The following is a 15,917-nucleotide window of genomic DNA, read 5'->3' as shown; positions in this document are numbered from 1 at the left end:
CCCAGTCTCCACCCCAAGACGGACCTTGAGAAAGGACAGGGCATGTGACAAGTAGCGTCTGACTAAAGGGGAGGGAAGGCAAATGTCTGTGACCAACTCTCAGGCAGGCGACTGGAGCAGTGTTCAGGGGGTGGCTAGTTAAAGGATATAAATTGTCAATAAAATAGGAAGATCATGCAACACTTGGCTGCCTATCTGGCTTGTGCAGAGGTAAGGATTAACCACCCAACTATCCTACAAAATGCCTTTTAAAAAAGCATGTTGCCTTAAAAATTCTGAGGGACTTCTAGTGAGATCTGTGAACTGTTTCTACATTAGGATACAGCGCCTGGGGCAAGTAAAGATGGCAGTGCCTGATGTGTCAAGGTGGGCAAGCAGATCAGTTACCAGGGGCTCCGCCACCATTCCGGTCTGCAGCCAGCGCTGTCTGCATTTCCTAGGAGAATCCTCCAGGAGAAGATCACTGCTAGAACATAGGCTAAGATGTGGCTGAGGGAAACATTCAGGCTTCAAGTAACATACCTAGTCTGGTTTATCGCTTTACAGGATTAAAGAGAAAGGTGTAAATTGAGTTAATCCCTGAGGCAGAATCTTAAATAGAGAAAATCAACATCCACAGAAAATGGGGAAGGGCACAAGTCTTTGTGTGGGCTCACATTCAGACATTTTTATCTGTAGAAAAAATGCTTTCTTAGAAAATGACTCAGCAGGGGGAAGTCTTGTCTCTACCTCTGTCATGCGCTGTACTTTGGGGGTCCCTTCATGAGTACTCCATCTTTCACTATTAAGTTTAACTCTGAGACCCGGAGTCTCCTCGGCCTTAGAGGACACGAGACTCTAAAGACGCTCTTCTTCCTTAGTACCTTCGTGTTGTGTTTGCAGGTCTGCATTTCTCCTCTTTCCTGTAAGTCTCCACTCCCCGTGCCGACCATCCCCACAGTCCTTTAGGTATGTCGTCCCTTTACCTACGGGAGGTCAGCCTGACGACCTGTCTGCTCACGCCAGCCCCATCTAGGATCTCAGTGGCCCCAGTAATGTTGAGAAGGGTTCTTTCAGAGCAGACTCAAGATAGTAGTGTCAGAGGTCCCAAGCAAATGAAGGGCGGGGACAGCTGGGGGGGGAGGTGGAATAGGGACAGCAGCAGGGAACCAGATACCATGCTGCTGAGAAGAAGAAAAAAAAAGACATTGGTTTAAGTCAGGAAACAAAAAAAGGGAACTGAGTGGCTGTGAAAGGGTGGGGTTTGCTCAGACTGTCCTTCCTCTCTGGACTGTAAGAATATGTCTCCAGGGCCAGTGTCTTCTGAGATCGAGACCCACTTTCAAAGTCCTGGCATCTCAATGCATCTGGGAAGCAACCTGCATTAAGTCAGGACTGAGGTGGGTCTGGGGCATGGCAGGGGCTGGGCAGCAGCAGCAAGTACCTTTCGTGGGACCCATGAAGGCCAGAGAGAAAGCATGGCTGGTGCCATGTAGTCTGCTGGCGGAGGAGGAGGCTGACGGAGGGTGGGAGTGTCATCAGCCCTGGCAGTCCCTTCCAATGATCAGAGGGGGCTGTAAGGGTCCTTTCTGAGGAGGGTGGTGGGGGGACAAAAAGAGAGAAAAGTGACATGAGGTGACCATCTGAATAGGTAGCAAATGTTGGAATGTGGCACCTCTGCAAAACTTGGCAGAAAAGTAATACTGCCAACGGCAGAAGGATAAAAATAAGCCCTTTGGTCAAATATTGCTTGAAGACCCAAAATGTATATTTGTATCAATAAGGCCCTTAGAGGGCATTCAAAGAGGCAGATTGAGAAAACCATAAAAGCTCACATGCCGCAATAGGCCGTTACCTGTGTGAACCGGGGAAAGGCGCCATCCAAACCAGGGTGTAGGCCACCTGCCTCGGGCTGGGTCGGGCCAATATCGCCAGGATCAGAGCTGGCTTGTTGGAAACGTTGTATGAGCCAGCCTCGTGGTAACAATGGGTAAGAAACTGGGCCAGAAGAAAGCAGCCTCAGCCTCAGCCCAGAGAGTATGGCCAACCCCTGAGGTCGTGGGGAAGGTTTTTCCTCTTACCATTGCCTGCCATGTGCACGGCTTTCTTCTTGTCTTCATTTCTCCTCTCCTTTCCTCCTCTCCTTTCCTCCTCTCCATACCCCTCCTCCTTCTCCTCCTCCTCTTCTCCCTCCTTTCTCTACCTATGTCCCCTCTTCATTTCCTCCTTTATTTTGTTCATTGCCGCATCCCCTGGAACAGAGTCAGTGCTTAATAAATCATCGTTGAATTGCATTGAATTGCTCTTGCCCCTTTCTTCCCCTGCTCTTTCCCCTTTTCCCTTTCCCCCTACTTGCCTCGTACCTTCCCCATAGGATTGTTGTGAGCAGTAAGTGTGTTAATATACGTAAAAGCAGTTAAAACGGGGCCTGGAAATAGTAAGTGCTACTATCTCAAAGTTTGCTATTATTTTTATTCTGCCTGAGACCTGCCAGTATCCCCAGAGGGCCTGCCCAGAGCAAAGAGTGTGGCATTTAGAATAAAAAGAACTGCTGGCCCTGATCAAGACATCCTTGGATGAGTCGCTGGACCTGCAGATGGAATCCCAGTCCAGTTTCCTTGCCACCCAGCTTTCCAAGCTCAAAGTCTCTCTCCCGTGCTGCGCATTTCCAGAAGCAGGGCAGCAGCAAAGCCCAGAGGCTGGAGTCTCTACAGCTCAGATGCTGTCCTCTGTGCTATTAGTCGTGTGCTAGTTCTGCTCCTTCCCTCATTTTGCATGCCAAACCCCTGAACTAAGGGTGCTACAGCCTCTCTGGAGCCTGTTATTTGATAAAACAATCTCACCCTCCAAATAAGCCACAAAATGCAAATACTCGTGGAACCTAAAGCATTCTACCGAAGCAATATCCCTTAGGGTTAGCCCTATCTGCTCTATTCTGACCCCTTTTATATTCAGACTATTCAAACTATCTGCTTATGTTAAAATCCAAATCCTTGTTGCTTATGGCTGGTGATGTTTGTTTAGAATCTCTGTAAATTGCTTACAGGGAGAACTAGTGCAACTTTCCATCCACTTCTAGGGTCTTGGTGTAATTTTAAATTATCATCACTATGATTTACTATTTCCATTTGAGCAAATTTCCTATAGAGAGTTTCCTTTCAGTGGACTAGACCCATACCAGGAAGTGACTTAGGTATAAAGAGAAGATATGGCTTTGCAAACCAGTTTGGGTGTTCTCCAGAGAGTTATCAGCTACCTGCTGCTTTTTGCCCAGTGATGCTGACATGTGCTTGCTAACTCCTGGGAATAAGGGAGAGCTAGAATTTTCAGTGAGGCGGTGTCCAACGAGAAGCTAGAGAGAAGACTTTGACCTAATTCACTCCAAAGCTGCTTGGTTATGCAAATGAAGCCATCAAGGGAGGGGGAGAGAGAACTCCTCTGAGGACCCTGAAACAAATGGGCCACGTGTGACTTTCAGTTTCTCTGGAGGTTCATGTGCACTGACCGAGGGTGTACAGAGAGCACTGGAAACACAAAAGCCTTAATCCCATGCTTTCCTCCTCCCTCTGTCACCAGATGACCCTAGGGTTAATGTTGGTTATCTGACTCTCAAGGAGAAGTTCATCTCACTGCCTTGCCTCCCTGAAATGAAAATGAACCATAGTCTATTAGCTCATCCCTAGAACAACGAAATCTAGAGAGTCAAGAGAAGTTAAATTTTAGACAAGTTGGAGGTTGGAAGGTACCGGTGTTCAAGATCACTGGCTCACTGAAAAAACAGATTTGTCTGCAATAAAAACAGAGTAAAAACTAATTCGAAATGGAGCAGAAATAGATAAAGGCATGGGGAAAGCTGGCTCTCAAAAACTGCTATTTGGAGTGGAAATTGATATAATGTTTCTGGAAACTTTTGTCAGTATGTTTCAAAATGCAAAATGCGCATACTTTTTGACTTGGTAAATGGTAATTATATAGAAATCCTAATATCATGGGAAAATAATCAGACATAATGTTAAATAAGAACTTTAGATATTTTGAGGAAAAGGTGTATTGGAGGGATGGATGGATGGATGAATAAATGGATAGATAGATAATGTTGCTGTTGTTGTTGTTTTGAGAAAGATTAGCCCTGAACTAATTGTTAGTTCTGCCGCCAATCTTCCTCTTTTTTTGCTGAGGAAGACTGGCCCTGAGCTAACATCTGTGCCCATCTTCCTCTGCTTTTTTATATGTTGGATGCCTGCCACAGCATGGCTTGACAAGCAGTGCGTAGGTCCACACCCAGGATCCAAACTAGCGAACCCGGGGCCACCAAAGCAGAACATGTGAACTTAACCACTGCACCACTGGGCTGGCCCCTAGATAGACAATGTGAAGAAAAATAAGCAAACTACAAATAGTATGCGAAATACAATCTCAAATATAAGAAAAATGCGCAGAAAAAAAGGGAAAGTAATATGTCCAAATATTAATGCCTCTGGATATTGAGCTTATAATTGATGCTTTCTTTTTCATATTCCTGTACTTCAAACATTTTCTATAACGATGTGTTATTTTGGTATTGAAAGAAAAATAAATGTTTAAACCAGGGAAAACAAAAACTAAACTGAAAAAGAAGGCCAAAGGGGCACAGAAATTCAGAGTGAAAGATGGACACCCCAGCAGTCACCTCGGGTCAGATGGACGGTCCTGAAAGTATTACCACCAACCTGATGCAGAGGGTAGACTTGCAGATTGGCTATCTGGCTCTCCTTTCATCATCACTCGGCCAGAATCTACTGTCTCTAGTACAGGTCAGAAGACATGATGAACCACAGAGACCCAGAAGTTTCCGAAACCAGAGAAGAAAAATGTTAACAACATGAAATGCTGAAGAAGAACCGGAGCCCTAAGACTTCTTGGAAATGACTACAGCAGATGAGAATTTCCCTGGTTAGTGCACAGCCAGAAAACTGATTTTGGCTGGAAAGTCTTCAGCACCTGTAGTGCTGACCCTGAGGCTTATCATCAATTGATTAGGTTTCACTGGGGCCTAAATAGAGCTTCTTGGAAACTTAACAAGAGCAATTAGGTTTCTTTGTTGCTATGATTATGATATTTTATAGAAGACTTCTCTTCTGGTTCCAAGGCCAGGGAATTCTCAATCAAAATCTCAATCAGAACCTGAGAGATGCTTCTTGGGACTGAGAAAAGATTTTTGGCAGGCCCAATTTAGTCCATCAGCTATCCACTCCTCTAGTTAGAGACAGTTGATAATTCTACCAGATTTCATAGTAAAGCATCAGGAAGACAGGACTGCAAAGGGAACAAGGGATAACACAAACTGCACAGTCCAACCGATAATCTGGACCTGAGTTTGCCACTTTGTCTGAGTAACTGAGAATTCATTCTGAGAGTAGAAAACTATGATCACATGTACAAGAATGTCCATGGCAGCATTGTTCAGAATTGAAAACAAACAACCTAAATTTCCATCAATAGAGGAATGAATAAATAAAATGTGATGTATTCATCATATAGAATACTTTATGCATATAAAAATGAATTAAAATGTATGAACTAGAGGTACCAAGATAAATGTCATAAAACATTACACTGAGAAAAAAAGCAAGTTGCTAAAGAATATGTACCACTTATATAAAAATGTAAAAGAGGCAAACCGATACTAAATATCTTTTATGAATACTTACATATGTAGTAATAATATAAAAACATGCCTAAGAATGATAAACACCAAATTCAAGATATTGGTCATCTCTAAGGAGGGAGGGGACCAATTGTGGAGGAGTACACAATGAGGTTTTGATTCTATGGATAATATTTCATTTCTAAAAAACACCAGAAGCAATTATGGCACAATGCTAGGATTCTATAGAGCTAAGTAGTGAGTATGTGAGTATAACGTCATTTTCTGTACTTTCCATCTATTTGCAATATTTCATACTATAAAAGAAAGTACATTCAATCAAAGTTTTATATTCACGGTAAGCAATGATAACCCTAGGGACAAAGAATGGGTATTCCACCTAAACCTTGTGCTTTTATTCCATCAACAATGACAAAATCTGAAAATGAAACAGCGAGTGATGCTAAGAATCCACCAGTTAGGATCTCCTTGTGGAAGATTTAAAGGAAAATGCAAGAAAACCTGGCGGGACTGAGAAGAGTCCTCAAGTGGGAAAAAGTACAGTTAACAGTTAGCAGAGACAAATCATCCTTTCCAGCCTGGAGGAACATTACCCAGGAAAGTGGCCCAGGATCCTGAATTCTGTCTTACCTCCTGTACTTACCATCATTTCCTCTTTTGCCAAATGTTCCTAGAAGATGCAGAGAGGTCTGTCCCAAGTGCTTTTCGATGTTAGCCATGGAGAATGAGCGGGTGCTGAGGTGGATGGCGTCACACCTCATAAAGGCAAAAAAAAAAAAAAAAAATCCATCTGGGAGGCAATGAGGTACCACAGAAACAGCAAGGACTGTGGAGTTTCAGGTGGATGAGGCTGGGCAAATCATACAACCTTCATGAATCTCACTTTCCTCATCTATTTGTTATGAGGAATAAATGAAATGATGTGTGTGAAATGCCTGAGGGGTAGACTGCACTAAGAGAAACAAGAGTGCTTTCCATTCCCTTGGGGAGAAAAGGGAAGGCCCAGAATCTTGCAGGGCAATTAAGTAATGCTTTAAAGGAGAAATAAAGACAAAACACTGCTTCTTGGATATTCTGGCTAAGTAGTTATTTGAACTATGACTGATTGGTTATTTCTAACTACCCTCTCCTGGACTCTTCCCAATCATCGGCAGGCTGTGTATTTTTCTGAATTTTGCTCTTGTGTTGTATCTCAGCGTGAGCAAAGATAGGAATGGAAGGTGGTTTAGTTTACCGATCCTGCAAGGACTATTTATAGTAATTCCTTGGCATAATGCAGTTTGTAAGATGGCTGAACTCTTCCTAACAAGCATCCTCTTTCTGAATTCTGTTGCTCATAGGGAGCTGGGAGGCTGCAAAAGGTGGCCATGTGAAAGTTCTTGCACTTGTAATTTAATAAAGAGAACGTTATAATACTGAGATTCTATATTTTAAATGAAGAGCTCTGTCTTTCTATTATTTTTCCTCTTCTTTCTTTCTCTATACGAACAACTGTGTGTGTGTGTGTGTGTGTGTAACATTCATGTCACTTCCGTTTCCACCCCCACCCCCACCCCCTGAGTGAGGTGCAGGGTCAGCCCTCATGGTGCATCTTTTGTGGTTGAATTGACTTTGTAGGCTGCTGAAATTGTTACCAAAAAAAAAAAAATTAGAACCTTCTACAATTACCCAAAAAAGCTGCAACTAGCCTCTAATGCAGAGTGTCCAACACACTAACCTTCAGGAAGATATACGGATGAATGTTTCTCCTTTCACATTATTGGTGGATGGATCAGTAGTGACTAAGGAAGAGCTACCACATTTCCAGTCTGTGTGTGTCTGGACTGGATTACAAGGAATAGCAGGAAAGCAGTCAAAGAAGGGGCCATCAGGTCATGGAGATCTCAGTAATCCTCCAGCTCAATGATCTGGAGGTAGAGGCCATTTCACCCCTCGCTCAGAGGGGTGATAGTTAGTGAGAGGCTTACTTACTTCCTCATACTTAGACCAGCACTAAACTCTACCCTAACACAGACGCTTGAAAGAGAGGAAGCCTTCCTCTTGTACAAACTGGATTTGTTCTAAAAAAGAAAAAGAGCAGAGGAAGCTTCCAGAAGGACCCGTCTTACAGGAAATAAGAGCAGAGGCCAAGACTGAAGCAGATGCTGGGTCTGAGCAGGGAGTGCAACCACCAAGAGCTCACGAGAAAACTAAAGGTAAACTGCTGGGTCTGCTTTACTCAGCTATGAGAAGTACAACTGGACATGGTTTGTTGGGATGCTTCTCATCCGATTTAATGGTCATGCTACTCAATTTCTTTAGGGTTCTATTTTGTCTTCTGTAATTTGAGTCTTTGTGCAGTGATACATAATTGGAATTCACCGTGGGAACAAATGTGATATTATTACAGGGATCTTGATGAGTTGGCAGTTCCTGAGAATAGAGGATTATTACTTGGTTACCACTACCTCTGGGTAAATGAATAATTTTAATGTTAAAAGAAATCTCTTTGGAGTTTGAGCTGAATTCGAATGGCAGAAATGACTCTAGTTGGTTGTAAACTCTTGTCAGTTTGTCACTCTTGTGAGAGACCATTTAAACCAAGGAGTCAGAGAAGAGAGCTGTGTGGCAGGGTGTGGGGAAAGGTTTGCTACTTTGCCCAATTTTTTTCAAAATATCATTTATAAACCATTGAACTAATCTGCCACCAGAAGACAGTGGCATTCACATGGCGGATAAGTGGCAAAGTTGTCATTCTGAACATCCCTGGTGTTCCTTTAACCTATTTTTGTCTCCCCAGTATGATAATAGAACCTTCTACACCACAAGAAAGAGCAAACTAACGGTGTGGATAGTCTCAGGCTTCAATAAAAAAATGCTCCCTTGCTTTCTTGGTATGAGCAATAATCTGTGCTTGACAAGTAGAAAAAGTATTGCTGATCTTATTTATTCTGCTTCCATGGTGCCACTAAAAGCATAAGGAGTTTAGTTAAAAAAAATAAATTCCATTCTCCCCTTAAGAAAAGACTCACCTCTAACAAAACTTGAGGGGTTGTGGTGGTCATTTTTTTCAGTATTTATTTAGTGCTCCGTTTTTGTAACAGTATTTACATTTTCTCTTTATCTTTCTAATTAAGTTTTGGAATTAGTAACATAAGATCGTGCATAGGGGCTGGCCCTGTGGCCAAGTGATAGAGTTCACGCACTCTACTTTGGCGGCCCAGGGTTTCGCCGGTTCGGATCCTGGGCATGGACATGGCACCACTCATCGGGCCATGCTGAGGCAGCATCCCACATGCCACAACTGGAAGGACCTACAACTAAAAATATACAACTATGTACCGGGGGGCTTTGGGGATCAAAAGGAAAAATTTTAAAAATCTTAAAAAAAAGGAAAAAAAAGATCGTGCATAAACTTTAAGCAAAAAATGATACGACGTGTGTTTTGTGTGAATAAAAAATTCAGTGGTGACTTGTAACTTTCTTTGCCTTTCTGTACTTCAGTTACCTAAACTGAATTTTTCTGGAGAACTGTAAGGCTGGACAGTAAACAAGTTACTTTTCATAAATGGTCAGAGATGGCATTCCTAAGAGTAAGACAGTTGTGTCACTGTTGCATGATCCTGTCTAAAAGAAATAATCTAAGCAAAAAGGAGAGGAAACACCAAAAGACAAAAACAACTCCCTCCCAAAAAATTGTTTTTCACTTTTAGAACAAAGCTTCTATCCTTTGTAGCTCAGCCAGTGGGTGATGGGCAAAATCGGTTGGGCGGCAGTTAGTATATGTCCAGAACTGCAGGTGCAGCCTCCATATCCTTATTAGACCCCTTGGTTACAGACCCCAGTGGGACAATGTTTGAAAAATTACATTCACTGTCTAGGAAACTGGGAAGTGAAAGTCCAATATCTGCCTCAGTGGAGTTCTGGCACCTGCATTATCCCTTCTGGGGATATCAGAGTCAACAGCTGCACAGAGACTGTCACTGTTCACAGATTCTGCACGTATCATAAAAGGGTGGTTATTATAAAGCTGCCTCTAGACATTGATGAGCACACAGGTACATGTCACTTGACATCCAGAGCATTCCATTGCCTTGTTCCATTGCCAGTTTAGATAAGCTCATAATATAGAATCGACCCAATTCAATGTGCATTCATTATACCTGAAAACTGATGGAGATAGGAGTTGTGGAAGGAGGACTTCAAGATAGGAAGAAGGCTCTTTGTTAGCTTTGCACATTTCTGTTCCATTTGAAACTAGGTGGCTAGGTTAAGGGGGAACCAGGAGGGATGAGGATTAATGTGCTGGGTCCTCAAGAAATTTCATTATCAACAGTACACAAGTGAGCTCCAGAAAGGAGAAGCAATGGCTGCAGTGATACTGGAGAGCATCTTTCTGAAGCGATCACAGCAGAAAAAGAAAACATCACCTTTAAACTTCAAGAAGCGCCTCTTTCTCTTGACCGTGCAAAAACTTTCCTACTATGAGTATGACTTTGAACGTGGGGTAAGTTTCTCTGCTGTGAAACCTGAGTGTCAAGGACCTGGCCTTAGATTTTCCTTGGGGAGGAGGTAGATCCTCTCTGGTTGGAGGAGGGAGGTGGAAGAGACCTAAGTACATTTCAAACTCAGCAAAATGTTTCCTAGCCTGGAACTAACTACAGCCATGCTGGGGCAAAAATTCAAAGATGCTAAGAAGCCATGTGGGAAATCTTACCACGGAATCTCACAGTTGGTGAGCACTCATTAAATGATTGCTGAGAATGAAATCCAAGACGTGGAAATCGCTTCCTTATTTTATATCATAACGGCACACACAGTCATCCACTCTTCTGTAGTATCTGTTCTCTATCTGGTAGTCAAAAAAAAAAAGTTAGATGGAGAGATCTGGAAGTTGTTGTTTGCTTTTTTCAAAATGGCAGGTCCTGATATAGAGTACAGGTGTCACCTTACCATGTTGAATGATTAGATAAGAAAATCTAATCCCCTGGTTGCTTAATCACTCTTAATCTTTCTCCATTTTCTTCCTCATTCTCTTTCTCAGAGAAGAGGCAGTAAGAAGGGTTCAATAGATGTTGAGAAGATCACCTGCGTTGAAACAGTGGTTCCTGAAAAAAATCCACCCCCCGAAAGACAGATTCCGGTAAGAAGAGATCATTGCCAGAGCGGGGGGGGGGGCTGTCAAGAAACTTGGAATACTTCAATTCTCTGTAAATAAACGGGTGATGCTGTGCAATGTGCAACATAGTAAAGCTCCCTTATAAAGTCCTTCACTCTGCTGGACTCCTAGGGCTCTGAGTCATATGAGGTTCTTTAATAGCTCACTGTTTGTTCTCATTTCCCAGAGCCTCTCCAGGGTATAACACCTACTGACTTCTGAGTTGATTTTTTAAAAATATCATTTATTATTTTTTCCTGATCACAAGAGTAATGCATACTTATTACAGAAACTCTGGAAAATAAGAAAAAGCACAAAAAAGGAAGATAAAATTATGTATAATCCCATTAACCAGCTAAAACAAATATTAATATGTTGGTGTATAAACTCACAGGTGTTTTTCTCCACTAGCAACACATACACCCATACTAATATACATGTTATATATTTAAAACATAGACTCATACCACACATCTTGCTTTCTAACCTACTTTTTCAATTAAACAATATATGAAAACTTTTTACCACGACAATAGATACTCTTTAATAACACGATTTTCATGACTGCATAGTATTTCCTATCGTGGATATATTGTAATTTGTTTAACTGATCTCCTATTTGTTTTGAATTACTTGCCATTATAAACCATATTGGGAGGAACATCCTTGCATATATCTTCATGTACCTTTGTTATTTTTTCCTTATAATAACTTCCTAGAAGTAAAATTTTGTTATTCTCTTTATGAAATACTTACACTTTGGTTATTTTTATCTTTTTTATTTTCTAGAAGTGGAATTCAAATTCCATACATTCCTACAAGTTGTATATGAGAGTATCTATTTCTCTACAGTCTTTCCAACAGCAAATATTTTAAATATTTCTCAATTTGACAGCCAAGAAAAATGGTATTTCATTGCTGATTTACTTCGCAATTTTTTTTTACTCATAAGGTTGAACAATTATACATCTACAGGTCATTTATATTTATTCATTTATGAATTGTCTGTTAATATTTTTGTCCATTTTTCTATTGAAATGTTTACTTATTCCTAGTACTTTTTAAGAGATCTTGATATATTTAGAATATTAATCCTTAACTGTAATATATGTTGAAAATATTTTTTCCAGTTTTTCATTTATCTTTAAATTTTGTTTAAGGTGTTTTTTTTTGCCATACTGGATTTTAAAGTCTGTGTCATCAGATTAGTTCATTTTTTTTCTTTATGGCTATAACCTTTAGCATTATAGTAGAAAGGCCTTGCTTCCGGCAACATTATATAAATAACCATGTATGTTTTTTCCTCAGTCATTCATAGTGTCATTTTTTATATTAAGCTCTTGAATCCATCCAGAATTTACTTTGGTGTATGGTGTGAAACAGCTACTTAACTCCCCCCACCCCACCCCCACCAATATTAGTGGTTAAATGTTTGTCCCAGCACCATTTATTGAGTAACCTCCCTTTCCTCAATGATTTGAAATGCCCGAGGTTTTTTTGAACGAGTATGTGCTGGATCCTATGGCTATGTCTCCTTACTGGGTTATAGGAAGTACTCACTAAGAATTAGCATTGTCTGTGCAGGAAAGCCTTCTGGAGCCACTGCAAAGGACTCTCAGTACCTAAAGACATCCAGAAAAGAGCAAGGCATCAACCAATAACCATGCTTTAAACTTCTTTCATTGCAGAGAAGGGGTGAAGAGTCCAGTGAAATGGAGCAGATTTCAATCATTGAAAGGTTCCCTTACCCCTTCCAGGTGAGGTATTTTCTCTCTGCAACTCTCAAAGAACCTGTAATATAATCCTTAGGGACGGGGTGTGGGGCAAAGGGAAGGATACTAGGTTCCGGGGAACAGAAGTACACAAGGAGGCTGGACCAAGAAATGAGACTGGCGTGGGTTGAGTGTGTTTGCTTTTCTATTTTCCCAGTCTAACATAGTTTCTTTTAGTCTCTGCACCTCAAAGAGAATCCATAATGGCACTAATTCTATGATAGTGTGTCTTGTCTATGGTAACTGCATTGAGAAAGATGCTCTGTTTGTTGAGTGAGCATTTCACTTCCTTCTGGTTCTGCCAGGCAGATAGGCATCTGTCTAATGGTGGTCATGGGGGTTGAAAAGACAGAAAGGGGAGGGAAGGAGCGGTACTAGGAAGTTGGGTATGGGGAAGGCTTACTAGACTTACACATAAACTTAAATTCTATTCTAGTCTACAATAACTGAAGAGCCCCATAGACATCCGCTTGGTAGATACAGTGGAAGCCATAAAGAAGAGCAAGCCCTTCAGATTCGATGTTCAGTTTGGCTTGCTTGTGTCCTGAGAACTCTGTAGGCCACATGTGAATACAGCACCCTCTGCAACAGCGAAAGCCAGAAAAGGAAGTGGAAAGTCTCAGGGGAGGGGGCTTTCTGTCATGGATTTATGAGCACAGCAAAACTAACAAGCAAAAAGAAAAATGTTAAAGGATCTTGTTCATGTTCCTGACTGTGTCAAAGTTGACAAAACCTGTGAAGGAAGGGATTTTTCGGGGCACAGTTTTTACTACTATTGCCTTTCAACAAGATGATGTTATTTGGCTGAGCTAGTGGATAACACTAAACAGTAGATAATTCAAAATTAATTTACATTTGAATTTAGAGTCCACTCTGTGTTGTCCATTAAATCTATGAGGGTTGGAACCACATCTCCTACGTTTCGTGCACCTCCACAACACCTGGCACGATGCCTTGTGCACGGGAGGGGCTCCAAAACTACTGTTTGACTTGATGATAGTGCTTAATATATACTTTTCTCTTGTTGACATAGGTTTGTGGTTCCCAATTTGGTTTATTTTGGCTAATTTTGGCAAGGGGAGGCCCCTAGGCAGTGGGGGTGGGATTAGCTATGAGTTAAAATATTGCTCCATGTTATCCAAGTGAAAAATCCATATGTACTGAGACTTAAGTTGTATAAATCATTCTTACAATTCCCTTCTACGCAAACTCAAGGTTTAATAAGATCATAAAATCCTTTGTTGGATAGATACAAATCCTGTCTCCACTAAGCGCTGAGAGAAACACTATGACCTAAGTTTATATACAAATTGAAACACAAGTCAAGAGGATGGAGGAGTATTGAAAAAGCTAAGAGCTTCTAAGTCCTGCATCCCTGGATAGGAATTGTCCAGGAATTCTTCAGATAGTTCATATGACCCCAGCTCCGCTGCTCACTGAAGACCCTGCCTCTCTTTGTTTTCCACTATGAATATACAAAATTGTAGCTTAAGATTAGTTTCTTCAAGGTCTTTCTTCTTTTTTTCTGAATTCTAACTGCTGAAGTCTGTGTGTCCATTGCCCCAGGTTGTATATGATGAAGGGCCTCTCTATGTCTTCTCCCCAACTGAAGAACTGAGGAAGCGTTGGATTCACCAGCTCAAAAATGGTGAGAATTATTTGAAAAAAAAAAAACTAGTTTCCAAAGAAAAAAGGAATGGAAGGAAGGAAGAAAGAAGTTGGGAGGGAAGGAGAGAAAGAGAGAGAGAAGAAAGAAAAAAGAGAGAAAGGAAGAAAGACAGAGGCAGGGAGGGGAGGAAAGAAGGAAGGAGAGAGGAAAGGAGGAAGGGAGGAAGCAAAGAAGAATAGATGGAAGGAGGGAGGCAAGAAAAAGAGAAGGGGAAGAGAAGGAGGGAAAGAGAGAGGAGGGACTGAAGGAGAGAGGAATGGAGGAAGAAAGGGAGGGAGGGAGGGAGGGAGAGCACGAGAGAGAGAGAGAGAGAGAGAGAGAAATATTGTATTTTCTCTACTATTAGTTATATACTTGAGTTTAATATTCCATCATATGAATAAAAGATCACATGCTAGACTAAGAGCTTCAACCCAGTTCCGCCACTCTCTCGATAGTGTAATTTTGTAATTGTAAGCACTTCTATTTCCCTATTTATAAAAAAGGTCCCATTCTTTACACCAATTACAAGGGTGGCATGGTGTGGCATTCAACGGTTATTTCAATATTTCGAATCCTAGGTATGAAATATTAAGTTTCACAAATTTAAATAGGTGATTATGAGAGTGCTGGATGTCAGAGTAGAGAACCTGGTTTCAAGCTCTTTTCTACCACTACCAGGCTGGATGACTTCTGATAAGTAGGCCAACAAGCTTCTTTGAGGCTCAGGTTCTTCTTCAGAAATAGGAAGAATAATGATGCCTGCAGTACCTACCTCTAGGGTTGTCCTAAAGGTCAACTGAGGCAATGTATGTGAAAGCACTTGGAAAACTGTAAAGCACTGTACATCTCTTCACTGTGGATAAATATTTTCCAAGGAACTATTTCGTGTTCCTTGCTTTGTGAGGATCTAAACTTGAATGTAGTTTTAGCATTTCATACAGACCGTACAGTGTGCTCAGATAAACTTGACTGTAAATGCTTGCGGCACAGGATGCATGCAGACATATGTGTGTGTATATATAGCCACATGTCAAGTGACTGAGAGATTAACTGGTTGAGTTGACATCAGGAAAGGCTGCCTAGAGAAACAGGAAGGATGGCAGACTGATAACGGCATGGTTGGGTTATTGCATGACAGCCCTTTGTCTTAATAAACATTTAGATTCTGATACTCGGTGGCTAGCTATACCAGTTTTGTTCACTCCCTTGAATGCAAGTCTGATTGGCCAAAATAAAAAGCACCAAATTTTTCAAGCCGAAAGAAGAGGGGAGAAAGGAAGAGAAGGGTCATTTATTGAATTCTTGCTATATGCCAGACACTGAGCTAGATACCTTATATTTATTACCTCATTTAATTCTGACAGCAACCTTGGGCTAAAAACAACAACAAGAATAACTACCACTTAATGAGCACTTACTATGTACCAGGCTGTGTCAAGTGCTTCAAATGTACTAGCTTGTTTAATCCTCACAATAAGCTTAGGAAGTATGCACTATTCCCTGATTTACAGATGAGAGAATGGAGGCTCAGAGAGATTAAGTAACTTGCTCAAGGGCACCCAGCTAGTAAGTGGTGGAGCCTTATTCTTGCCACATCCCTAGGTCCGTGTGATTCCAAATCCTAAGCTTATTACATAGTTTTATGCTGCTTCGTTCTCACGCCCAGAAATTGCACCTGTAGTTGGCTGCAAGATATTCTAGAAGACAGTCATGTTGAGATTACAAATAGGT

General features: G+C 41.3%; 1 protein-coding gene across 2 annotated transcripts in view; it reads left to right on the top strand.

Annotated features, from left to right (window-relative positions):
* Positions 1-1,157: 1,157 nt before the first annotated feature.
* Positions 1,158-15,917, top strand: part of BTK (Bruton tyrosine kinase) — a 31,726-nt gene continuing 16,966 nt past the window's right edge. Inside the window, exons 1-6 of one of the 2 annotated variants that reach the window (XM_070605015.1) lie at positions 1,239-1,379; positions 7,640-7,821; positions 9,942-10,112; positions 10,650-10,748; positions 12,452-12,520; positions 14,102-14,183. In XM_070605015.1, the coding sequence (XP_070461116.1) occupies positions 7,768-7,821; positions 9,942-10,112; positions 10,650-10,748; positions 12,452-12,520; positions 14,102-14,183 (475 nt within the window). In that variant the 5' untranslated portion in view covers positions 1,239-1,379; positions 7,640-7,767. Of the gene's footprint in view, positions 1,380-7,639; positions 7,822-9,941; positions 10,113-10,649; positions 10,749-12,451; positions 12,521-14,101; positions 14,184-15,917 lie in introns of both variants that reach the window. The other variant, XM_070605016.1, reaches the window with a different exon arrangement.

This window comes from Equus przewalskii, chromosome X (genome assembly GCF_037783145.1).
Source record: "Equus przewalskii isolate Varuska chromosome X, EquPr2, whole genome shotgun sequence".
NCBI lineage: Eukaryota > Metazoa > Chordata > Mammalia > Perissodactyla > Equidae > Equus > Equus przewalskii.
This window is presented reverse-complemented; position numbering and strand designations above follow the sequence as displayed.